We start from the raw sequence: 27,125 nt of genomic DNA, 5'->3' as shown, positions 1-27,125 counted from the left end.
AGCTCCTGCAGCTCTCTGCCGTGCTGTCCCCGTACCCTCGAGCCTGTTGCTCGCGGGGCTGTGAGCCCAGCCGTGCCGTGCCGTGCCGGAGGCAGGGGGCGGGCTGGCCGTGCCGCTCGGGCCGGCTCCGGAGCGGGGCGGCCGCGGCGGGCTCAGGTGTGAGGGGAGGGCGAAGGCGCGGGCAGGGGCAGCCGCTCCGCAGCGGGCCCTGCGCGGCTGCTGCCGGCACCGCTTCCCGGGGCTGCTGCCGGCACCGCTTCCCGGGGCTGCTGCTCCTCGTGCTGCGCCGTCCCGTCCCGCCCCGGCGGCTGAGGTGAGCGGGGACCGTGGGCGTCCGCCTGCCGGCGGCTCTCGTCACCCGGAGACGGGTGTCCCCTAATCGTGCTTCCATCACCCCGGCGGGGGCGTATAAAAGGAGCGGGCGCGGGCGAGGCGGGCAGAGCGCGGCGCTGCCCCCCGCCCGCCGCCGGCCCCATGCAGCCCGCCATGATGATGTTCTCCAGCAAGTACTGGGCGCGCAGGGGCTTTTCGCTGGACTCGGCCCTGCCGGAGGAGCGCCCCGCCGCCGGCAGCCTCACCGTAAGTGCTGGGGCCGGGGCGGGCAGGGCGGGCGCCGGGGGGTCGGGGCCCGCCGGGGCCCGGGGCCAGGTAGCCGTGCGTCCCCCTTGCTCCTCGCTTCATGGTCAAGTCAGCAGTTCCTCAGCAGCTGCAGGGGCCGGGGAAACTAACTTTGCTGTCGAATCGGTCTCCGTTCAAAACGCTGCCTTGAAAGTGTCTCAGATAACAGAAAAAGTTTAGTTAGCAATACAAGCCTTGTTGCAGAAATGAACCATATTGTTACTGGAATAATAGAAAAGCATCAGTTTAGTGGTGTTAAATGCTTGGATTTTGGAAGTCCTTGGTTAGTCCAGTGGGCTATATACATCAGCAGAACCTGTCTTTTCAGGGCGCTTGTAAGCCTCACAGCACGATCTATAAAGCATTTTTGGCTAGACAGAAATGCCGTGCACCCACACTGCGTTGGTGCCGATGGATTTGCGGCTGTGTTCCCGGCTTCTGTCGACGGGCAGGGGTGCAAGGACACGTGGGAACACCGTACCAGGGGACTGCTGAAAAACCCTGAGGAGATAGAATTGGTTCTCTGCGAGATGATGATACGGGTGCAACAGGCGCTTGGGTGGTTTCAAGCATGGGATAAACTTCTGTATGCTAACAAGGAAATGTATGTGTGCCTAAATAAGGCAACGTGCTCTAAATATGTGACATAATTAGGATTATGAAGACTGCGCCTTCTATAAAATTTTGTAACAAATTTTAGATTTTTATCAACTTGGGTAAAACCAGCAGAATGTACGGGCTTATACCTGTTGTGAATTGGCCTATTGCCTTTATAATAAAATGTGGAATATCCCTGTTTGTGCATGCTCTGATTTTATTGAAAGCATTGAATTAAATGGAATAAATTTGTGTTATTGTCTTCATATTTGAGTTTCTTCACTGAGTTTTGCTGCAAAGACTTCTTTTCCTGAGGACTTGCACTTGCTCCAGATAATTAATTTTCATTAGGAAAGTTGGTCTGTTAGTTGTTGTTTAATTATGAAGTGTACTAATGAGCATGCTAATAAAATTCAAGTTCAGCCTCTTCTACTGGGCTCCTAACAAATAGGTATTCATTCTAGTTTTCAGATGCTTAAGAGGGTCTTTCAGTCATCACTTTGGGTAATGCTCTCTTGAGGGTATTAGGGAACCTGTGACAGGCTTGGAAGGTGCCAAGTGCCCTTGTTTTCCAGAGGAACTGACAGTATTGAGTTTCTCAGATGCTTGGTTGACTCCATGGTCCTGTGTACATAGCTTCTAGAAAGCAGCACACATGGAAAAAACACAGATGCTGTAAAAATAGCACCTTTGTCACTTCATGTGGAGGTTGTGTTCTTGATATATGTGAAAAGGACTTAGCCAAATCCCAGATATTACTGAAGTTAAAACAAAAGTGACCTTCCCCATAACTATCCCCTAGGCAAATGTCCTAACAAGAAGAATGATATAAGCTCAAATGCTAAAAAAATAAACACGTGTGAAACCATTCATATATCATTCTGCACACATAATTGGTTTTCCAGATTGTTTCCCTGTAGTCTAATAAATGATGAGAAGAGACCACAGAGACTTCTTAGCATGTCCCATACCTTGTTTAATTGTGGCTGGTTTCACCAGTGCCATTTAAAGTGTGTTATAAGACCTGTTTAAAAAGCTTAATTTTTGGGTTATTTTCTATAAGATGCTTTAGAAATTACTGAAGCACAATTTAATCCATTTTGAACATGGAAATAGTATATGCTTTTTAATGCCTATCTTCATATTTTTTATGGATTATAACAAAGCAGTTAACATCTAACTGGAGGCTTGATTTCTCCAGAAGTAACAGCCTAGGTATTGGAAAATGCAGGCTGCTTTTTGAAAATCATGGTCAATCTTATAAAAATTGTCTATAAAGGATGTACTGTTGGCATCTCAACAAGATTTAAGCTGATAAAATGACATTTTTTGGAAAATGCTGACTGAAATTTTTCTTAGAGCAGTCTTGGACTCCCAAATTGTGAGAAGAATGTAAGAGTGGCCAAGGATGATGTGATTTTCTGTATTTTTTTGAGTTCCTCAGCGAACTCATCTTCTGTGGGATGTAAAGGTTTTCACAATGAGAAAAATCAACCGTTGGAGTCATCTTCTGAGAGAAGCAGTGGATTCCCCAACACTAGATGATTTTAAGATTCGGTTGGACAGGGTGCTGGGTCATCTTGTCTAGACCATGCTTTTGCCAAGAAGAGTTGGACCGGATGATCCTTGAGGTCCCTTCCAACTTGATATTCTCTGTTGCAGTCTAAGTATTTCTGTTCTTGTTTGAATAATCAACAGAGGTTTTGTTTTCTCAGAAAGAATTGCATTACATGATAACATTAATTGTACTACAAGAGAGAACGTAAAGTTTTGGCTTTAAATTTATTGGTTAATTCAAAAATACAGACCAGTGCACATCTTTATAAGTTGACTGATACAGGGTAGAATAGCATCCCTGTGATTTTGCAGCAATATTCAGGTTACAGTAACTGATCTGCAGGCTTTACCAGTAATTTGGACTGTCTCCATTTGTTTCACATTTATGGCTAATGATAGCATTGCCCAAATAATGCCATCATATTTGTATCCCATTTATGCTTTTCCTTAGGCTTTTTTTTTTTTTTTAATGTATGGACTGGCTTCTTACACAATCGTCTCTAGCAGCGGCCTTTAACCTGTGATTCTGATTTCAAGTAAACACATGACCTTTTCTTTCAAATTAAGCCAGGATGAGTTCTGTTCAGCTATTTTAAACAAAAATTTCTCTTGCGGGAAAGGCCCTTTTTCATCTGAGATGATCATGTTCTTTATCTGTTTGTAGCTAAACAGATCGAGTTCTGGGAAAAATGAGGAAAAGAAAGGGAATAAGGGAAATGGGAAGAGTGAATCTGCTTCTGAAGGTGGCAAGACAGCTGTGGTGTTTTCCTTGAAGAATGAAGTTGGTGGATTGGTGAAAGCTCTTCGACTCTTCCAGGTAACGCTTAAAAATCATTTATGCTGACTGGACTGAGGATGGCTACTGAGGTCAGGTTCTTTGTTGATATAAATCTAATGGACCGTGGCAGAAGGAATAGAGTGCAGCTACACTTGCTCTGCAGAACTGAATAAAAGTAACTTAAAATTTTATGGACCATTGAACAAAGCATTTTGGGCTTGTGAAGGGTTTTCTGGACTATAGTTTGACAGTGATGCTGATGTTCACATCATTCACTTTAGGTTTCTGACGTGATTCCCAACACTGTAAATTAGATTTAAAGTTGACTGTGCAGACTACCATGAAAGGAGGCACTTTCAGAGAGCTATTTGGAATCTAAATTACATACAATCAGGTGGTGCTGGTGGCAACCTTGCTTGGTCTTGAAATTAGAGACACCTTTAAGTGCTTACAGGCTCAGGGTTTTATGTGTCTAACTGGAATGTAAATTGTGAAGTATTGGTTCCCACACAGATCCCCATGCAATCAGTGCTGTAGGTCAGACTCCTGGTCAGAATGTTTGGAGTCATGTCTGAAGATCGTTAAAGCAGTATGATAAAAGTCTGAGGTCATTCAGTCTGTGCAGTGCAGTGAAGAGAAAGTTAGGAGGTGGCTTGGAGCCTGCCTCAGGCCAAACCATCAGAGGCATGTAAGTATGGGATCACTGGGCATTACCAGTCCTCAGTCATAGTAGCAGGCTCTGGGAACAGATTCCCAAGGCTGATGTAGATTCGACACGTAGATTCTCCAGCCAAGAAAACGAGTTGAGTTAGACCCACAGGAGGGAGTCTGCCAGGAAGCAGGGTGTTTGACAAAAAGAATGGAAACCTAAGGTGAGTGAACATGTGTTGCAGTAGGAGTTGTGTTTTCAATGCAGCTTTTCTCCACGAGTTAAATGTCTAACTGCAGCTCTGGCTGAAATGCTTGTATGGGTTCATACCTGAAATTATGGATTTGCACATCTGTTACCCCTTCTTGGGAATAGGCATAAAATTCACTCTGGTCTCTTAAAATGTGTCTGGAAGATGTGGCAGGGATATCCACCCACATTTGTGCAGTCACTTAACAATTTGAGTTCTTCAGAGGGGAGTGCAGGGTTTTTTTCTCTACTTAACCTAGGGAATACCAAATTGAATTTGTTATGTGATTGGGTTGCTACACCGTATACACAGTTATGGAGTATGCCAGTGAAGTATGTGTATGCAGAGGTGTAAAAGCAGACACTGCTGGTTGGCTGTACCAGAGGAGACCTGCACCTGAAATGGACACTCATGTAAAATACAATGGGAAGTGGAAGTACAGACACGAATTCCTTCCCATTTGGAAGTCAACAAATGTTTTATTGGCTCCACTGAGTAAGCGCAAGAATAGTTGTGAAAAGTAATGGATAGTTTCTATCTAGTAAGAAAAAGGAAAAATCAGAGTCTGTAGAAGGTCAGTCATGTTGAGAGGAGAGCAGCCATCTAATCCAGCCTCCTGTTTTGATGCAAGGCTGTCACACTAGATCAGGTCAGCCATAGCACGTTACAGGTATCTGTGATTGTATGATACCCTTGGCAGACCAGTAGTTGTGGTGGGAGAGAGACCCCATAGGGAAGTTTTCATGCTAGCAGTATTTACACTCTGATGTTTGTTGCATGAGTTGTGTTTGATGGGGACATTGCAACAGAGAATATATTGAGTTGGATTTTAATTTTATTACTCTTAACACTCCATGATATTGATAATTGCACAGTAGATAGGTGAGGACTGATACAGAGCTATTCTCAAAAAGAAAATTTCTTCCTCATGTAATAAGGTTTACTTTAAACATCTGTTTAAAGAAGCACACTCAATTATATTTACAATAACATTATTATTATGCAAATTTCCCACTAAAATGTCATTGAATTTAATATTTATAGCAAAGATAAATATGAAATTACATTAAATAATAAAAAAAATTGTGTTATACTGTCCTCTGTAAGAGATTGTCTTGGTAGATAAAATGAAATCATAATTTTATTTTTACTTTCCATGTAAGTTTTTTTTTTTTATCAGTATTTATTATGTGTCACTAACTAATCCTGTAAATAGAAAAAGGGAGTACTTTCAATAAAAAGACCTTTTATTAACTGGAAAAACTTTCCTGAGGAATATGCCACCAATATTGCTCTTCAAGGTATGTCTGTATTTCATCTGTTATTTCATCTTTCCACAGGAAAAACATGTGAGTATGGTTCATATTGAATCACGAAAATCAAAGAGAAGGAATTCAGAGGTGGAAATTTTTGTGGACTGTGACTGCAGTAAGAAAGAATTTAATGAACTAATCCAGTTGCTCAAGTTTCAAACTAATATAGTGTCTCTCAATCCACCAGAAAACATCTGGACTGATGAAGAAGGCAAGGCTGTTTTTGTATCACTTGGTTTAGACACTGACAGACATTCTGCACAGGTATCTCCATGATCTTGCACTCCAGTACATTCAATTTGCATTCTGTCTCCTACAGATCTCGACTGTGTCCCTTGGTTCCCCAGGAAGATCTCTGAGTTAGACAAATGCTCTCAGAGAGTTTTGATGTATGGATCTGAGCTGGATGCTGATCACCCGGTAAGTGTAACAGAAATTTGTCCCGTAGATAATTTGTTCAGGTTATTTGCCAGTCAAATAAAAAGCCTGTTGACTTCTGATTGTTTTCAGAAGATGAGGACTGGTTTCTCTTCGGTAGTTTCAGTGAATTTGTCTTCCTTTTCTGTAGAAGGATACACAAAATGGAGGTCCTCCAGAAAACTTATTCATTGTTTAACAAGTGTATCCTCTTTTGTACTGCTTGCCTTTTTAAAAAAAAAAAAAAAAAATTGGTTGAGAGGAAGGTTTTAAACTTTAAAGAGTTTAGATCAATATGACCTTCAGTTCTGCCAGAAGTAGCTCTTAGGTAAGAATTGCTATTGTCAATAGGTGTCAGAGAAGAAAGAATTATGAAGGAATTATTTGGCACTCAGGAGATAATTACAAGATAAACCAGAGAAACATATTCCTGTTTTTGATGAATGCAGCAGATGGGAAGGTGTCTCTCATTGTTTCCTGACTTTGGTGGCAGGAGACAAGCCTGCATACACAAGCTGTATCTATACTAGTGCCAAACGCTCCATGCAAAAGACAGAAAAAGGAGTTTGTTATGTTTTATTTCTTGTGCTAATGGCTATAAATTCTTAACCTCTGAGTCTTTAGATGGCAGATGATTGAAAGCATTTGTGTTTAAATATTTTCTCTTGCCATAAATCCAAGTTTCTACCTCTGAATGGCTTGACTTAAAGATACTGGTGGTAGGCAGTTGTATTAATTCCTAAAATAGGCTGGATTAAACTGGTATTTGTCAGAAACTTCCAGCTGAAAGGAAGTAGGCTGTGAACTGAGATATCTGACCATAAGACCGTCTTGTAATAGAATCAAATTGAACTCTTGCTGTAGATGATAGTGTCCTTTGTTTTTCATTGCACAAATTTTGTGCTGTGGTGGCAGCTCAGGCACAGATTCTCACTCCTGTGCACACAAGCCAAATGGACACCATCACGAAGCTCCATGGCAGCCCCACTTTCTCTGGTGTCACCTGCCCACATACCAGCCACAGTCATCATCATCATCACCTTGCTTCATTCCCAGCCTCCTCTATCATGTGGGAGCCCTTCCCATACTGAGGGCCCATAGTCAGGGAGCATGTTCCTGGATCCTGGTTTCTGCCATGCACTTTTTGATGACAAATTAGGATTTCATTCACATTTTCTCAGAAAGGAAAAGCCTGTTGATTTTCTTCAACCGTTAACCATAATTTGGTTCAAACAGAAGTTGTAGTGACAGCTCATTCCAGCTTTGAGTTTATGGCTGTGACAGGCCATTAGATACTGTTTTATGTTCTGAGTTGGTACCTTCACTAAATACTTGAGCACTCTGCTGAAAATTTGCCTTCAGTTTTACAAAAACCAGACATTTGCATTATATGAATACATATTTTACACTTGGGAGAACTCTTATAAACACAATTTACACACCATTTGTGTAAATGCAGCATGTTAGATGCTAGAAATGGGGTCAGAACCTTTAAATCTGTGACTGGCCTTTGAAAGGCCACTCCAGGTGCCCTGTTCCTTAGCAGTGGCATGTGGGTGCCAGAGGACCAAAGAGAATTATCCTCTTAGAGAACCTGTAATGATAGCACCACTTCAGCAGCTTAGCCCTAATCCACTCCACAATGGCTAATGATTTCAGTCTCAGTTTCATCACACTTGACAAGCTTTTAAGTTCCCTGTACTGTCTTCCATCACTTTCCCGGTCTCTTGAATGGTCTTCAGCTGAGTAACTCAACATTTACATCAAAAGGTATAAAGGAGACAAGGAGGCTCCCCCAGATTACAGCAACTTTTTGCCAGTCAAAGAAGCTTTTCTGTGCAGGAGTGGAGGTTTGAAGGCTTTCTCTAGTCCTGTGAAATCCTCCCATACTCTGCCCCAGCAGCACAGCTTTGGTTTATGGGGCAGTAAAATGTCTTCTGAGTTTTATGGAAGCTCATACAAGTATTTCAAATCAAGCAATGTTATCTTTTCATTTGCTTCAGTGTTTTGCATTTGTCTATGTGAGCAGTAAGGAAAAAAGACATTTTAATTTTCAGCTCTGATGGGGGGAAACTTAAATGCACTTTCTGGGCTACTAACGGGGGAACTTAGGTAACTCTTTACCCTTTTTTTATCTTCAAGAGCCAGGCAGTTCTACTTTGAAAATAATTTGCTCTTCTTGTAGTCCAAACCTGAACTGTCTTTATATTTTATAGGTATAGAAAAGATCTTGTTCTAATTTTGAATAGCTCGAAGAGCTGTAAGTGGCCAGCATGTATGTGTTATACAACTCTTTTGCTCTTAATATGGAAAAGGTAACCCATGAGGTCGAGCCCTTCCTTTGTAACTCAAACTGAAGCAATATGCCTGATTGGTGCTGGAGGCTGATGGTTCTGTTCCTAGTGTGTTGGTTAAGATGGCAACTGCTGAAAAAAGAATCTTCAAAATGAGTTGCATATGATCTTTAGATGCTTGATTCTAGTGAAGACAGATATATTAAGATTAGGTAGATTATTTTGCTATGTACCTGTGTGTAGATCTGAGTTCAGATCAAGAAAAACATGAGTGAGATGAAATGATAAAAAAAAGTTTCCCTTTTCAACATCTTGGATGAATGACTGTACCTATGCACAAAACTGTCTTGAAAGAACTCCTGTGGAACTCCGGTGAAGAAAAAAAAGAAAAAACCCCTTATTTTCTCTTGCACTTCTGTAGACAGTGTTAATCAAAATACAATGCAACTAAGTACTAAATAAACATTTTAATGATTTATTTTATAATACTTACAGCTAATTTTATGCCCTTATTGTAAATGACTCTCTTCTTCCTTGCTTAAGGGATTTAAAGACAATGTCTATCGACAGAGAAGAAAGTACTTTGTGGATGTTGCCATGAGCTATAAATAGTAAGTACTGGCATAGTTCTTCCCTGTGCTGCTGACTAGTTAGAATTCATGCTCTACTTAATTCTGTAGGATGAAGTTCAACAGTAGACAAAGTCATCCTTTAAACTTTGACTAGTTTAGTGTAGGCTATAAATTACAAACCTGATGCTTGGAATCCTGTTACATTTTTGATACAGCTACAGGCAAGTCAAGCATTTGAAAGGCAAACATTCTCTCTTTAGCATTTAATTCACATCTGCTTAAACTTTAGAAAATATTTTACAAATATTTGCATGTCATACTGACAAACTGACACACTTCTGAATCACACATATCTAGCATACATAGTTGGAAGTGCTCACTAAACCCCAAAATTTTTATTTTCTTTTGATGCACATGCTATACTGGGCTGAGGCCAATCGTATGAGGTTCAACAAACCAGGTGCTGGGTCCTGCACTTGGGTCTTAAAAACCTGCAGTGATGCAGGCTGGCAGAAGATTAGCTGGAAAGCTGCTCAGTGGAAAAGGATTTGGAGATGCTGGTTGGCAGCATCTGACCATGAGCCAGCAGTTGCCCAGGTGGCCAAGAAGGCCAATGGCATCATGGCCTGTATCAGAAATGGTATGTGCACCAGGACCAGGGCAGTGATTCTCTCCGTGTACTCAGCACTGGTGAGGCCACACCTCAAATCCTGTGTCCAGTTCTGGGCCTCTCACTGTAAAAAGGACATTGAGGTGCTGGAGAAGGGCAGTGGAGCTGGGGAACGGGCTGGACCACAAGTCTGATGAGGAGTGGCTGAGGGAGCTGGGGTTATTTATCCTGGAGGAAAGAAGGCTCAGGGAAGACCTTATCACTCTATGCAAAGAGGTTCTGTGAGGAGGGGATTGGCCTCTTCTCCCAGACAAGTGACAGGATGAGAGGAAATGGCATCAAGCTGCACAAGGGGAGGTTTAGATTGGAAATTGGGAAACATTTTTTTATTGAAAGGATGGCCGGGCATTGGAATAGGCTGCTCAGGGAAGTGATGGGATCACCACCCCCGGAAGTGTCCTAAAGGTGGTTGGATGTGGCACTTGGGGACAAGGTTTAGTGGTGAACATAGCAGTGCTGAGTTAACAGTTGGACTTGATGATCTTAGAGGTCTTTTCCAACCTTAACAGTTCTATGATGCTACTCGACTGCAAAAGACCATTTATCAATTTTGCCAACACAGCTCTAAATTTCTTACAATGTAGTCAGTGCATTTCTATGTAGTTAGAGAAGCTGGTGGCTGTGCACAAATACACTGCAAGTGTTTTCTCATTCTGATTTTTTTTTCCCACTTCAAGTCAGTATTTTCAATTTGCTACAGTTCCTGGAAGTTAGGAAACTTTCTGTTCTACCTACAAACGCCTACTGTGTTGCAATTTTCTTGTCACAGAAGCACTCAACTAATTGTAATCCTACTCTAGGTTTTATTTGCAACAGGTTTAAGCCCTCATTCTCAAGGGAAAGAACATATTAATTTCATGTTCTTTTCCATTTTCTTATCCACACTTCTTCAGGTTTTTCATTTTTTCTCCTATGAGATTTCTGCCTATGTGATTTAAGAATATGAAAAGTGCTTTTTTCCCCCCACCTATAGGAGGCACATCCTGTCAGGAATCAAGTCAAAACTGAATTTTTGAAGGTTTTTCAGTATAAGCTTATTATAAAGCCTGCAGAAGGCTGGGGGGGGGGAACAGAAGGATTAACTCTGCTTTGTGACCATTAATTCTGATTATATTTCTCCTTTACTTTTGTCCCATGCTGGTCATTAAGCTATTGCCAGTCCTACACATGTGCAGGTGCTAGTGTTCTTTCCCCTTTCTTTCCGCCCACAGTGGTATTTGCTGAGCTGGGTGCTAATGACATCCATCCAGCACACTGAGCTGCTGCCTGCAGGGGCAGGTGCTTATTGGTAGAGAAGCTCTCTAGGCTGTCCAGGTAAGCCCTGAGTTTAGCCAGCTTTCAAACATAAGTTGAGATAGCTTTTTTGTCAGTATGTTTGTTTACAGCTGATTGATTTGTTATCTTTCTTTTAGTCTAATGCTTGCAGTGAAGTTAGTGCTTCTTGCCTAGCATTTATCGCAGTGTGAAATGTCAAGTGCATACATGTGGATGAGGACAGGCTGTGTGTGCTCTTAGGCTCTTTCAGTAAGTGGGATAGATCTCCATTTACCCATGATGGTAGCAGTAGTGCTGTGCATTTCACAGCAGCTAACTTGCTGGTAACATCTTCCTTCCTTCTCCCTCTCAGCTGCCTAAGTTGTGGAAAGGTGATGCAGCTGGCTTGCTAGGCAGTAGTTGGTCTTTTGCTTCAAAGTGTGGGGTTTTTTCCCACCCTGAAACCAGATGAGAAACACATTTTGCAAAATAACGTAAAGTAATCCTGCACATTTCCAGAAAATAAAACAAATAAAGGAAAGGAAAACCTTTTCCTTCTTTAGATTTTGAAGGCTTAAGAACAGTTTTGCAGGCACATTATAAAAATTACACAATCCAAACCAGAGGTTATTTGAGGACCGGATCTTGTACTTCAGCAAAACTGCTCAGATGTACTCCTTCATTCCACTCATCTTTCCAAGCCTTTAAAAGATTTCAAACTTGTCCTATTATTGCAAGCAGAAAGAAAAGAAGAGGCTTCAAATACTCTTAGCTAGGGACCAGAAAAAGACTGGGAGACCAGTGGTTAGGGCAGTTACCTAACGTGTCAAAATCTCATTCATACTTCAGGTCTCCTGCAGTGGTTATCCTTACCCCCAGGGACATGCTGTATCTACTGGTCTGTACAGTCAGTCTGTCTCTGGGTATCCATGGAGAGACAGCCCAGGGAGATACCCCCAGTAGCCTGCTGCAGCACAGCCTAAGCCATGCTGAGGAAAGGCAAATCAGCTCAGGGAAGACTCTGTGCTGCTACAGCTGGGCTGTTTCTGCTACCAATGCTGTGGAGCTCAGAGTTACCAGAGGTATCTTGACACTACATCACAGTCTCATCACACTCTCTTCAGTTGTCTAATGACTATTTACTTATTTCTACAAACAGAACATCTCTTTCACAAGGGCTGCTCTCCTTGGGGATAAACACCTCTCAGTGTCTTCCAGGCAAGTGACCTTCCTAATCACTTACTGAGGCTTGATGTGTTTCTACTTATCGTTTTCCACTGTGAAAAAAACAACAATCCACACTTGTTTCCTTAAAAAAAAAAAACAAAAAACCAAAAAACAAAGAGATTTGGCTGCAAGGAATTGGCTCCATAAAAAGTTGAGTTGAAAATCCCAGATCAGCATTTCCTTTATTAATTGCTACTGTTCTATAGTGGTAGATGCTTTGCTTTGCTTGAACACGAAGTGGTGTCTGTAATGGAGAGAGAGAGTCAGAAACACTGCAAAGTGAACTTGGAGGAGCAGATATTTGCTGGAGCCAGGCATTAAAGGAAAAGACATGTTAATAGAGCATAGCAGTGAAGATCAGCTGTATGAAATAAATGGACCAAAAACCCAATAAAAAACACCATATTCCTCCCTCCTTCACTTAGCTTCTATCCTAAAGATAGTGAAAATGTGTTAATCTTGCTAATTAGTCCTTTGAGACTGATTAGGGTTTGGAAAAGTGTTGAGAAAATTAAATCTGGAGGAAACATATGGTGTTCAAGAGGGAATTAATAATACAAGTTGATAGCTCATGACCATGGCAAAATGGAAAGACCCTATTTTAATAAGGAGAAATAAAAATTCACATTAGGTTATCTTGTACAGTCATCTTAGCCACAAGGAAACTGGCTTTGCAGGTTGGCCATTTCTGTGATTTACTGAAATGTTTGAGTGCAAGATGGATCTTGCTTGTTGAAATAAGAAGGTAAGAAATATGAAGTTTGCAGAGCTGAGGGAAAAAGGCGTAGATCCTCCCACAAGTCTGGCTGCCTTGATTCTCTCTATAAAGAAAGCAGTATCTGATCAGATGGAAATAAGATCAGCTCTCCTAGGCATAAAGCCTATTAGGGAATTAATGTTCAGTGAACCTTACTTCAGTACTAATGAATTAATTGAAACAATAACTAAGTTATAAACCTTTTAGTGAGCAGTGAACAAGCTTCAGATCCTTGATTGTGTTTATGCCTTTCTAGTGACAGGCTAAATAGAAACATGAGTTTTTCCAGTGTTAAAACATATCCTCCTCCTTGATGTGCCAGTGCTGACCCATACTGGCAGTATTCATAGTAGGGGTCAGGCCAAAGGAAAAGGGATGAGGCTGGGTATTCTGGCTAATGCAAGCGGATGGAGTAGCAACCTGCATGTATCTGTCATGCATAGTACAGTTCAGAATAGCTATGCTATGCTTTCCATGAGCTGGCAGGCAGCTTAAGGCTTATGAAGTGTTAAGGGGGAAGACAGATACTAGACCTGAAGGACTGTCTCCCAGTGCAGGATGGCACAAACCCAGAGCAGCTGCTGTAGATGAGAAATACTTCACTAGATGTGTTGCAATTCTTGTCATGTCTGCAAAAGGGGCTGACAGGGAACTACTTCATTTATTGGATATTCAGCAGTCCCTACCAAGTACGAGTACCTCATACAAAGTTGCCTTTGACTGACAGATAACTGCCATGGATCAAAATCCTTTGATACCATGGCAGGCAGGGGGATTAAATGGTAAATTTTCAATAAAGATGAGGGGACGACCACAATGAATGTAGGGCAGATGATCCTCTCTTGTGCATGTAGGGACTGCGTAACAGCAATCAAATGTGACATGAGGGCTTATTCCTTGTTACCTTGTGCAGTGGAGACAGGATTATGAATTGGGCAAGAACTGCCAGCAAAAGCCCAGCACTGTGCTTCTCCTGCTGCAGTGGAGTTCCCCGTGCCTGATACTCCTGAACAGCTGCTGTCTGTGGTACTGGGGAAGCTGCAGCACTGGGCTGGGAGTGCCCACATTGCCAGCCCTGTGGCAGGAGAGTGAGAGATAAGGACTGATGGAGCAGAGGAGGATCTTGTGAATCCCTTTGCCAATCTGTACGTAATTACAGTGCAGCAGAAGAAGATGCCTGTGGAGAAGGCAGATTGCAGAGGTTACATATTCTAGATTGTGAATATTAAATCCAGAGAAACATTATAACATTTCTAGGGGGAATTAATGACATGAGACGATGGCCCATGACCATGACATGGGAAATTCCTTACAGCTAAATACAAAGTCGTGCAAGCTGGAAGGAGCTCTTTGCAATGTTCACATTGTCAGTTGGTTTTGAATTAACTGTAACTACGCAAGGCAAATCTTGGATGTCAGAAACAGATTTGCAGGTACCCTGGAAGGCTCCTGCTTTGCAATATCTGTACATTGGTGCAAGGGGGAGGGGGCAGAGGAACAGGGCAGAAATAAAACAAAAGGAGATATGTATTTAAAGGCTTAGTTTCACTTAGGCTGGGCTGCTGGCTCTGAGATGAGCTTTCTCATAATGTAGTCCTGCATGAATTTGGGGTTCCAAACATATCTGCACATGTAAACAACAGTCTAAGCAATAAATATACAGTTTTTATTTTGATCCATACACTTCTAAGCATTTATGTAATTGTCTAGTCTTCACCCAGCATTTGATGCTGTGTGAATATTATATATTTTAAAGAATAGAGAATTTTTAGAATTTATTTTAAAGGATAGAGAATGCAGTCTGCTGAAGTTCTTACTGAATCTACATGTTAGACTGAATCAGGATCTTCAGCTATCCACTTGGCAATAAGTGGAAAAATATTAGTCTCATGTAGGAACATGGTGTATAAGAAATCCATCTTTCTACTATGATATGTACAAAGATTAAGAAATAATGTGATTGTTTAGTAAGAAACACAGTTCTTGAGGAAATGATAGAATATGTACATTATATCATCAAGAAATAATTCTAAGGAAGACGCATCAAGCTATCAGTTTAAGATAGTTCATATAGTTTTAATAGTCTAATTTGCCTTTATTTACATAATACTTTTTATGGAAATGTTGGTATCTACAATCTGTCTACAGTCTAGTTGTATTCAGATGCTTTTTTTTTTTTTTTTTTTTTTTTCCCTGCAGTGGCCAACCCATTCCCAGAGTGGAGTACACAGCTGAAGAAGTTAAAACTTGGGGGGTGGTATTTAGGGAACTCAGTAAACTCTATCCCACCCATGCTTGTCGGGAATATTTAAAAAACTTTCCTCTGCTGACCAAGTACTGTGGATACAGGGAAGATAATGTGCCTCAGTTGGAAGATGTTTCAATTTTTCTTAAAGGTAAGATTCATATTCGATTTATCAATAGATAGCAGTTTCATGAAAACACTCTGTTAGTATGGAGTACAAATTACATTGAATGAAAAGACTCACAGCATTGTCTGAAGTATCATTCTGGTTTTGGTGTTCTCCATGGCAGAGTTTTTTGAGTCAAGACAGTTTTATGTAGGTATTTGCAAGAGAGAAATTAATCAGCTGAACATGTAAAGCATGTAATATCTTGTACAGGGAGAAAATCCTTTGGTACGGTGAAAACGAAGAGTTGAGTTAGTGCTGCTCTCTCGTTGCCACAGATGGGGATTTCTGATAACCACACTGGGCATCCCCCAAATGTCCAGGCAGGAAAAAGAAGGAGTCAGATGCCAAGATAACTGAATTTAAAGTGGAGAGCAGGTTTGGCTACACTGTTGTGTAGCCTGGTGAATATGAGGCTTTCCTGAGTGCTCAAGACCACCTGAAGCTAGTCCTTATATTTGTATGTTGAAAAAGATGTGTTGGACACCATAGGTGATGTGGTGCTTCTCTTTCATTTTATTTTTTAAAGGATCCGTGTATTACATATTTCAGTTTGAAAATAAATTCTTATTTTTCATTTGTAATGGAAATGTATCCCATATGGAAAACGTGGGAGATATGGACCTGTTGTTTTTAGCTCTAGAGGAAAGCCACCAAAGAGTCAATTTAAGATTTTAATTTCTCCTCAAAGGTCCCTTCAGATACTTATATTTGTTCCTTAAACCTCTTACTCAGGAACTAAAATATTATAAAGGTGGGTGTTTGAAAAAAACAAACCAAACGTATGTGCTGGTAAGAGAATAATTAGCTAAGCATTTTGTTCCAAATATATATATGGAAAGGCTAAAGGAAATACAGAATTTTTAATGACAGGCTTACATTCCTCAGTCTATGCTTCATCCATAATTCTTATTTGTGAAAACCTGCATTTGCTAATAGCTGACTCATCATTCTTTGAATTTGCTTGTGTCCTTCTGGGTCTCTCATATATTGTGTTATGGTCTCTAAGGAATGATGGCAAATTGTACATATTTTTAATTCCTAGCTAGAAATTCAAAATCTGACATGTCTTTCAGAAATACGTTCTCAGACTACATAGAGCAGGTAGTACTATCTGTTGCAGAAAAACTTGCAACATTGTCCTGTAAAAACTTCGGAAGAATAAAGAATTAATTTTTGAGAGAAACGTGCTTTTCAAAGTCACTGAGTCTGAAACTCTTCCACTCTGGGACTAATCTGACAAAGGAACATGTTAAATACTTAAATGAGGACCTCAACTATAAAAATCAGTATTTTATTGACACAAACAATAATTTATCTGTAAAAATGAGGACAGATTTGTTTTAATCCTATTCTGTTCTGTTAATTTTTTAACATATTTTGCATACTTTCCAATATGGAAACTTCTCTCCCATTTGGTACCAGACATAAAAATTTTAAGAACATCACTTATGGTACCTTAGCATGTTTTTCTAGATGAAGATATTCAGACCAACTTTGAAATACTTTCAGCTGTTTTCATTATATATATGCTAGCAATGCAAAATATTTCTTGTATGGAATAATTGAAAAATATGTGGAGTGATCATCAAGATTCTTTGTGTCATGCTTCTGGTAGAATAATTAACAACAGATACAGTGATATATGTAATGTGGTCTTTTATTATCTCCTTCACTTCAGAACGGTCTGGCTTCACAGTGAGACCAGTTGCTGGATACCTGTCTCCCCGTGATTTTTTAGCTGGCTTAGCATACAGAGTCTTTCACTGTACTCAGTACATACGGCATGGCTCAGATCCCCTCTACACGCCTGAACCGTAAGTTGCTTCATTTGCTTTAGTACTGAAAAAATATGCTCACTAATTTCTTAGAAGAACCAATTGGATTTGCCAAGATTGAAAAGATGAACCTTCCTACAAAATGTGAAATTCTTCTTACACTGTTGATGACAAAACCCTTCACATTGGCAAGCCGGAATTTAATTCAAAGACTTTTTTGTTGACTTTTTACAAGGGTCTTAAATAACTGGGTTATTTATGTAGTGGGTCAGAAATACTATTTAGGTTATATTTCAGTGGAAAATAGAGTTTTCACCTAAAAATACTGAAGAAATGTCTACAATTTTATTTTCTGCTGGACAACTAGAAAGAAGTTGTGGATAAAACCCCCCTGAATATCTTGAGAAAACCTGCTTTTAGAATTTTAATTTGGTCTTCTGTGTTCCCCTTTTTTTTTTTTTTTTGGACCTGATTCCACAGCTGAACTTTGTTTCTGTCCTATAACACAGCACAAGCAAGACACGGGGCACTATTCTCTTACCAAGAGAGAACATTAGCTATGAAGCCTGTTACAGGGAAATTATGACAGAAATAAGAAACACTTTAATGACGACTTTTATGGGACAGCATTGCAGCTTTTCCAAAACAGAATATCGAGAGTCAGTATGAAATATTTTGGCATATAGTCTTTTGATGGAAACTGGGGGAAAAGAAGACCAAAGAAATAGTATGTCTTGTGTTGTACATGTTGTGTTCTGTGCAGTAATAGCAGAATAGCATGTGTCATTTAGATAATATGGAGGTAGTTTACCAAAGGTATCTGCTGATCTTGTAACCACAGGAATGACATTTTTGCAGTGAATCAGTCACCAGGCAGTTAGCATGAATCTGCAGCTGTGGTTTAATCAGCTTGGACTACTTGAGTGTATTTGATTTTTGCCCAGATTTACAAAAAGGATTCATACATATATATTCCGCTCCAGTCTTGTAAAAATTTGGACTCATGCCTAAGTTTGATTTCATGAATCGACTGCCAAAACCATGCAGTAATATTTTTGAATATAAAAGGTTTCATGGCACGGCATACTAAGCTGTATCTAGAAATGCTGTGGCTTTATTCTGGCAGGAGTCACCAGGTGGTGCTGTTAGACACTTAGCTACCTTTTTCCTCAGTATCTGAACTGGGCAAAGTACTTGCTGAAGTGCTCTGAGGCCAGTTTTGTGTGTTGGTTTCTTTTGGAAAGGAGGTAGTGATCCCTGAAGGAATTCAGTCACTTCTATAACCTCTGCAATTAGAAATTTAATCTCTTAAATTCGTAGGTAAATTGATACAATATAAAATCTTGAAAGAAGGGCTCGAATGGAAGGAAGGGCTGAACCTCTTCTGGTCTATTTAAAAATATCTTTAGATATTTAAAAAAAAATAAATGATACAAAGGAAGTACTAGGCATTGCATCAATGATTTCCTCTCCTGTGGGAAGCCAGTGTTTCAGACTGCAGCATGTACCAGTGGTCAGCAAAAGAATGATGATGTTTATTAACTTAGTACAAACTAGAAGAACATTTTCATCTAGTGATAAGAGATTTAGGTACATAACTCCAACAGGATAAAGGCAATAACATCTTCCAGGAAGCACTTAAGTGTGTCTGTGCTTTTCCTAATGTTCTCTGGTTCATTGATTTGTGTATTTGAGAACGCTGTAGTTTTCAGGATGCTTCTTACATTCATAATTATGCAGTGGATCATAGCTGATCCTTAGTAGTAATGGCAGCTGCTTTTTTTGTAACATTTCTGGTCATGCTGTCTGGAAAGTCACTGGTAATAACAACAGTTGCATTAGAATGAAGGTTTTTATTCCTTATTTGGGCTGAACTTAAAATACAGGTTATGGTCTTAACACCTCTAAATAGGACTAACAGAGAATTTAAATTGTTATTTTCTAATGATGTTATACTCTTTTCTTGCAGACCTACTGGTTCACATTAGTTAAGTAATGTGTACTTGCTATCAGGAGCTCCACAGGAAAGTTTTGAAAATCCCTTTTAAAATGTGTTTAGGTTTTTCCATAATATAAAACACATAGTAACTGTTACTGGAAGTGTAGAGTGAAAGCCTGGTGCTTTTTTGAGTGGACAGCTCTTCATCTTCTGCAGTAGCTGCAGTGCCCTGAGATCTCCTGGTTGATATATGGGGCCATAATGAGGTCTGCTGCAGGTTCCTGGCTGGTGAATGTTGCATTTCAATGATATAAACCTGGTAAAAATGCTCCCTTTGACTTCAGTGGGCTTTCCGTCAGATTTAACACACAAGTTATAGAGCTAGATACAAATTAGGGAGTTCATTTGGTTTGATCTGTATCACTACCATATGCATTTAAAAACATATTTCTTCCTGATTTTAATTATGTTTCTACAACATTCAAAGAGCTATGTAGATTTCTTCTGCTCTACTAACTAATTTACTCCAAGAAAAATCTTTTGCCGTGAAAAGTGCATTACAAAAATCTTATTTTCTCTCAGCAATGTGTGTGAATAAATTAAAGGAACTTAATTATTTTCAGAATAAGACAAAACAAAAGAATCAAGCCTTGGTAGTTAAGCGAAGAATTATATTGTTTAGACTATCTACAAAGGGCCAGACTGGCAGCAAAGCTAGGAGACTCCAATGACAATTGCAAATGCTGGTTCATGTTTCTGCCTGAAAGATTTTGTGGATTTGTTTTTTTTTTTGTTCATAAGCTTTTTGCTTCAAGCTCCCCTCTTTATAAGTGCACATTCAAAATACTACTTTGCAGTAGAAGAATCTACAAGCTAAAGGCATGAGAGAAATATCTTCTGCCTCCTCATTCTCTTCCCCTTGCCAAGAGAGACAAGTTAATGGGATTAGGCTTTGTCTGTTCTCATTTTGTCTGCAAGGGTGGACATAAAAAAGACCATGTGTCCCAGTGCAGCACTGGTGGTGTAGTCACTAGATTTAGCTTAGCAGGCTGTAGCTTCCTGAGAGCTCAGTGAGGTTGCTTAGGGCAATGCGACCCGGTCACATCCCGTAGTCCATTTCGGACAATCCCGCGATGTTGCTCCGGCCAGCTATCAGCGTTACAGCCAGTGATGGCGAGGAAGGTGAGAAGGGTCTGTCATAGGGATTTGAGAGGACTTTAATCACATCTTGCCCCTGCGACCCCCAGAGACAGACAGACCTTGTGGTCTGGGTGCGGGGGGGTTTTGCCAGGGCCCAGGGGCGGTCCCTGGGCGGGGTTGGGGTACAGGAGCAAATAGGGAGAAACCGAGGGAGTGGCCAAGGCTAGGGCAGGGGGGAGCAGGAAGGGGAATATGGCGTCACGAAAACAGTGGGTTAACAGACTACCACAAACTGGGAATAAGTCATCTTTGCTTATTTGTTTCTGGGGCTTGTGGCTTCAGCACAGAAAAATAGAGATGTAGATGCTCGCTCAGGTGCCAGTAGTAGTGATGCTGCTGTAGAAGCCTGCCCACAGACGAGTGTGCTTACCTGGAGCCAGGAAGTTGGAGCCAGTTTCGCTGTATCTTTTTTGCTTCTGCTTGAACTACTGATAAAAAGCTAAATATGTCTGGACTGATGTAGTGCAGCACAGATGCTAAGCAATTAGTGTCCATTTGCTCAGTGGAGGTAAGAATTGGTGTGCTGGGCATCCAGAGAATGGGCTTTTTGGCCCATTTTTATGTTGGAAGTTGATGGTTGGAGAAATCATGTTCCTCCAGTGAATTGCTTGGCACTGGGAAGTGGCGTGTCTGTCAGACTGCAAACTACATTTCCCAGCTGTCCTTTGCATTGTTAGTGATCTCCTCAATTTTGCAGGAGATGATACAAGAAATTGTTGTGACTGGAACTGAGTTAATTAAAGAAGGGTCTTTAGCTTTGATGATTATCCAGTCAAATGATGCAAACCACATCCTGAACAAAGAAATGGAGGCATGAAGAGCTAACCATTTTTTTCAGTCTGAGTTCCAATGAGAAAGGGACTACCATCTAGGCTATGGGTCTTCAATGAATTACATATGAAGTTGGCTCAAACTTGTCGCACACAACTTCAGAGTGGTGCTTCACTCACCAGAAAGTGTGACTGTAACACGAGCAAAAGTTGCTCTGTGTCTGTCAGGGAGACCATTTGGACTGAAAAGGAAGGCTTGTATGTGGCCCTCCAGTATTGGAATTGTATTTGATACATTTTGGTGGGGCAAACTAGGGATACCAAAACTTTTAATCTTCATTTGTACATTCAGAAACTTCTATTTGCGAGCGTCTACCTACACATTATTGGTTCAGACTTCTTGGTGAAGATACTGAGTAAGAAGACTTTAAATGATATAGAGTGTTGTTTTTCTATTCATGATTTATCTGAAATGTCATGTTCTGTGACTTTTCAAACAAACATAGTTTATAAAAGACAAATTGGAGGATTTTGGATAGAAGGCAGAAAACTTGATGTTTTCTCCCTGCCTTTAAAACATTTGTTTACAGCTTAGGAAAAAAAAAAAAAAGAGAAATGTCTTTGAAGAGACAAAAGCAAAGGAAATGTCAGATTGGATTTTTAAAGTGAACTTTACTACCAAGTCCATTATTTCCTGCGAACAAATGCAGCAAAACTTTCAGAATTGTTTGAAAGCTTTTGTAGATGATGCATGTGCACTTCCGTTAGCAGTTTCTTGTACACTTATATCTGCACTTTGTCATGACTAACAATGCACTTACAAATGTGAACAGCTGTTCTTTTTGAAATTATTTGGATTCTCTGCTTCTTCTGAAATCTTGCCGAAATGCTTGCCGAAAAGTAGACTGCACAACAAAACTACCCAGTAATTGCTGTAGGATCTCATGACTAAATGAGAAATTAAGCACACAGAAACCTCTGTAAATGTTGTCCCAAATTTCTGGGGGCAAGTGGCAAAATGTTTGATGTGGAGTGCTACCCAGGTACAGAAAGAGGAATGGAGAAGAGGAAGAGGGAATATGTTGGATTTTGATTCACGTGGAGAGAAAAGCTGAAGGCTACTTGTGAGACATCTGGCTTTCCTCTGGGCAGTTCAGTCTTCATGTCACCAAGTCTGAAAGATAGTAGTGATCAGGCTCTTCCACTCAATCTGGAAATGATGAGCAAATCACAGAACAGCTGGGGTTAAATGACTTATAGCCTATTTAACAGAAGCAAATGTCTGTGTTTCTACTTACACATAGAAACCATGGGAAGAACTACACTATAAAAACCATGTTTCCTTGTCAGACTTCTCAGGTAGGGATCAGACTCATGTAAAATGGCTTATGTTTAATACCATAATAATTGCTTAATTAATTTATTTCTCTAATGACTCTCTTTTCATTTCCATTCCCTTAGGGATACATGCCATGAACTCTTGGGACATGTGCCTCTACTTGCTGATCCCAAATTTGCACAGTTTTCGCAAGAGATAGGACTCGCTTCACTGGGGGCATCTGATGAAGATGTTCAGAAATTAGCCACTGTGAGTCAAAATCTTTTTGTGGCATACTCTCTCATCTCTCCTCCTTTTTAGCTGATGAACTGATGTGCATTGTCTTATTAGAGCTGACTACATTTTCAGGTTCCAGGTGACTATGATGTGACAATCACAGAGCTTTAGGTGTTCCATTGTTTTTAAGAAGACCAAAGCTGATCACACTAGGTAATCAGTTTCACTTTTTATTTGCAATAATCACCAATTTTCAGGGCTAGCTGAGATGAATTTTGTCTGCTTTATGGTCCTGGAAACAAGTAAGAAAGGTAAACTTGGAAAAAAAACCCCAATCTAAAACATTTTGATGTGTGCTCTGATCTCTAGACTATTAGCTCCTCCACAGGTGGCCGCTTTGGCTCTTAGCACTGGTATTTCTGTACTCACTGTTCAGTTTTGCAGCTCTTAGTTGTATTGCAGTGTGTGATGGATTTTAAGATGACACTGCATCCTTGCCTGCTGCTTCCCTTGGAGAATGCATTGTTACTAAGCCAAGGCTGTGCAGCAGTAGATCTAGATCAAGACCAAGTGCCTCAGCTGGGAGATGGATTCTATGTTGCATCAAGTGAGGCACACAAGCTAGCAGACAGTGTGAACTGTCTGTGTGTTAAAGCTGTTAGATGCTGCTGCTACTGGAGCCTCATGGCCTTTGTGTGAGGGACCCTGTCAAGTTGTCATGACTCTCTGCTCCTGACCACCTGTGAGCCCTGCTCTATTGCCATGTTCCAGTAACTTGAATGCAACTCTTTGCATCATGACATAAATTAGTGACCACTGGTCTTTACCACTTGCTTTGTTCAGTTGTGTTGACTTACTGTGTATTTCCTTTTGTGGATCCTGTTGAAACTAATGCTGCAAATAATTTAAGGAACTATATTGGATTAAAAAACTTGCACATTTAAAAAGCTTCATGTTTAAACATTTTTTATCTTCTGAAAAATTCTTTGAGCAGTGGAATTGGTAACTTTAAAACTTTTGCAGCATACTGCTGCTTTTCTATACAAGAAGCGCAGTGGGGTTTTAAAGGCTTGGAAATAAGTGTTGGATGTGGAGTCAAATTAGGTTCAATTAAACTGTAGAAGTTTCGATGCACTGGTTTAGCAGAGGTTTAGAGTCCTATCTGCCAAAAAAGGTGTTTGTACCCATTTGCTTGATTTGAATCCTGTAGCCTTCCAGAAGAAGACACTAAATTTAATCAAACTGGCTTCACTCCTTAGTTAGACAGGCTCGATATCTTGCTCATGGCCAACTCCTCTCACATGATTCAGGGTGCATTCCTGGTTTTTCTAATGGATGTCTGTGGAGAAGAAACTGTTGCTTGTATGGAGAAATCATGAAAGTTGAGTGGGTATTTCCACATTTGCTTGGGAGGGACTTAGTAGGAAACAGACCTACCTTGCCACAACATGCAGTCTCAGGAGAAACCACCTAAGTGGCTGTCCCTGTAAGTACTTTGAGGAAAATGATATGCCCAAATATTTCACCCCAAAATAACCTTGGATGACATGGGCCTATTACAGAGGACAAAGTTGGTACTGGTCTTTTTGGGTAGAGATACTAATATAAAGCGACCTGTGAATATTATATAAATGCTTTTACTCCTCCCCCCCCACAGAAGTTCCCAGTTATGACTGACTGTGTCATTTGAACAATGAGCTGCTCCTGAATCACAAAGCAAAAAATAAAAGAAGACAGCTGAATCACTTTCCCTTATCACACTGAGAATTTGATATCTGAGTCAAAGTTGATTTCTCCTCCCATGCTGGAAATAGCTCTTTCAGGTGGAAGAGACATTTGGAAAGAATCTCGTGGTGTTATTTTTTGTAGGAGCACAATGAGGGGCTGTGCTCCCCTGGCGCAGATGCTTGACAAATACAGAGATGTTACTTGCCCTAAAATGTGCAATGTAAACAGCCAACTTGAGAGCAAGTAGAAAGAATATCTCTCAGTGGTGAGGGTGAGGAGGCCAAGAAATTCATTCAGCTGGGTACCAAATGTCACCTGAGGTGCCATTGACTAACTTTTGCTGCATTCAGTCCCATTTCCATCCTAGATAAAAACCAGACAGACGCAGCAAGCTGAGAAAGGCTAGCCAAGAGTCTTAACACAGAAAAGCATTGCATGTTCTAACAAGGCAACTTCAAAGTAAATAGGGAAACAAATGGAGAGAGAGTATACATATTAATGAATTGAATCAATATTCCCAAAGCAAGCTTGCCATTAGCATGACCTGTTTCAAAAGACAGTGACATTAAGTGCTGAGCCATTACAGGGAGGACAATGGGTTTAGGAAGAGAAGAAAACACCTCTTAGGAATTCAGACCAGAAAGAGAAGAATTATTACAGGTGATTTCATAATCTTTTGCTCCATTCTGCTCTCAAAAGACACTGTGTATCAGCTTTGATAGATCTGCTCTTTGTGCCCTGTTAGCTGCAAAGGAAACTTCTGAGGTTTTTGTCCCTGCAGGGCTGACACACTGGATGTAGAGCAAGCTGGAGCCTGGTGCCTGGGCAGATTAGAAGTGTTTGGTAAATTGCAATTAATCATGTCTGTGCAGCCCCACTGAGGGCAGGAATTAAATGGGAGAGCGTTGCAGGGGCCCTGGTGCTGGCCAGCTGGAGGGAGAAAAGTGACCAGCAGGGGAAGAGAGCTGAAAAGACAGTATGCAAGTTCCCTTCATCCTCCTGGGATCTTGTAGTCAGGTGGGGGAAAGAAGAAAGAAATTGCTTCTGCTTTGTCATGAGAGTGGAATATTGAAAAACCTAAAAGACCTTGTTTGTAGTGTTTGTTGAGAGATTCCATTTTCATTTACAATCTTTTAGAGGAAAAGAGGAAAGACACAAAAAAAAAGGTGACTGAGATTATGTTACTGAAAGAGAGGGAAATATTTGCACCATCCACTTTTTTTCATGGAGTGTGGTATAATGCAGTTAGTGGTTGAGGAAATACAATATTGGCCATGCATATCTGGGTTCTAATTTTTATCGTCATCATTACTTATATCTTGTCCTTTTCTGACTGACTTTCTAAAACTGCTTTTGAGCTGATTTTTCAGCATGTCTGGTCTTCCTATTTTCACATAGTACAGAAATAAAAAAGGCTGTCTTTTCTACTTACCTATCAAACCATAAAATATAGAGAGGACTTGACATGAGGTATTTCAATTAATTTATATAGTACATAATTTACAACATTTAACAGAACATAACGTAAGGTTTTGTCAGGAAAATTGTACCAAAAAGTACTTCTCATTTTACATTTCAGTGTTATCTTGTAATTTGTGGACTTGGGAGCTGTCTTTGTAAAGCTGCAAGTTGCTAAGGCAGGAACCTGCCTGTCTTGCTAATGGCAGAAATGACTCCTGACTCCTGCTAAGTTGTTTCAGCACAGCTCAGGTTGCCCCTTCTAGATGTAGTTTGTATAGGATGTGTTTGTGTAGGTGAAATTCAGTGGGTGGCAGCTCAGAAAAGAGGTTAGCAGGGTGTCTTTTTGATGCAGTTTATCACCAAATCTTTCCTCCCAAGAATTTGGTCATTAGGGCCTAATTAGTTGCACTAAGTTTTTTCCCCAGTCATTTCTCACTGGCAGTTACATTTAAACATTCAGTTCTTTAGAGCTATAAAACTTTCACCTTTTCATCTTTCTTGATAATATTTGTTCTTGTACTTTAACAGCATGGGACAGTAGAAATCAAGAAATTTCTTTAGTTCTTGCTGTCCTTTACATGGAAAACTACAAAAATTGCTTTTAAGTTTGAAGGAATTGTGTGTGATGAGATCTTGTAAGTGCATTTCAGGCTTTTTATGAATCTAAAGGTTTTGCCTTGCCCAGAGGATGACTGAGGCCAATAGTTCATTTCTAAAGCTAACTTTAATTTATCTGTGTATGTATCACACACAAAATATTTTAAAATTATATACTGACTTAAAAACAACATTCAGAACCACCTCTCTGGGTTGTGCTAATTCTTGTGACTTTACTTGCCTGTCTTGCCTCAGAATCTATATTATCTGGTCTTGTTGATATCATTCTAGTCCTTTTCCCATGCTGAAGATCTGGCACATACTTCAGGAAAATTCTCCATTATGTTTCCTGAGGAGATAACCAGAATGGACGAAATGGGAGCATTTTGGATAAAGACTGAGTAGGATTTAGTAAGTTAGGAAAGACTTAGCATTCATGGTCTCACTAGATAGAACAGCCTCTCATCTTCACAAACAACAGATTAGATTTCCTACAGGGGCTATTTGGTACTGCTAGGCTGTAAGTACAGTTTGTGAACTGACTTACTGTCTTCTGTCATGGATAAGCAAATGGAGCTGAAAAGAAAATTTGAGATTTCGAACATTCCCACTGTACATCTGAAAAATCAAGATTGCCTGTGTGTTTCTCATTTATAGTTGTGAAATGATTGATAGGGAACTGACCCTCTGTCTCGGTTTTGAAAGACAGGTGTCTGCTAAGGAAGGCAGAGGC

General features: G+C 40.4%; 1 protein-coding gene across 1 annotated transcript in view; it reads left to right on the top strand.

Annotated features, from left to right (window-relative positions):
• The first annotated feature begins 422 nt into the window (after nucleotides 1-422).
• TPH2 (tryptophan hydroxylase 2) overlaps nucleotides 423-27,125 on the top strand; it is a 51,309-nt gene continuing 24,606 nt past the window's right edge. Inside the window, exons 1-8 of the mRNA XM_042017750.1 lie at nucleotides 423-579; nucleotides 3,437-3,589; nucleotides 5,790-5,973; nucleotides 6,082-6,182; nucleotides 9,017-9,084; nucleotides 15,153-15,349; nucleotides 17,046-17,181; nucleotides 22,513-22,639. Coding sequence (XP_041873684.1) covers nucleotides 475-579; nucleotides 3,437-3,589; nucleotides 5,790-5,973; nucleotides 6,082-6,182; nucleotides 9,017-9,084; nucleotides 15,153-15,349; nucleotides 17,046-17,181; nucleotides 22,513-22,639 — 1,071 coding nt within the window. The 5' untranslated portion in view covers nucleotides 423-474. The remainder of the gene's footprint in view (nucleotides 580-3,436; nucleotides 3,590-5,789; nucleotides 5,974-6,081; nucleotides 6,183-9,016; nucleotides 9,085-15,152; nucleotides 15,350-17,045; nucleotides 17,182-22,512; nucleotides 22,640-27,125) is intronic.

The sequence above is a fragment of the Corvus kubaryi genome, unplaced genomic scaffold (assembly GCF_017639235.1).
Source record: "Corvus kubaryi isolate FWS band 111438036 unplaced genomic scaffold, C.kubaryi_AGA036_p1.0 137, whole genome shotgun sequence".
Classification (NCBI taxonomy): Eukaryota; Metazoa; Chordata; class Aves; order Passeriformes; family Corvidae; genus Corvus; species Corvus kubaryi.
This window is presented reverse-complemented; position numbering and strand designations above follow the sequence as displayed.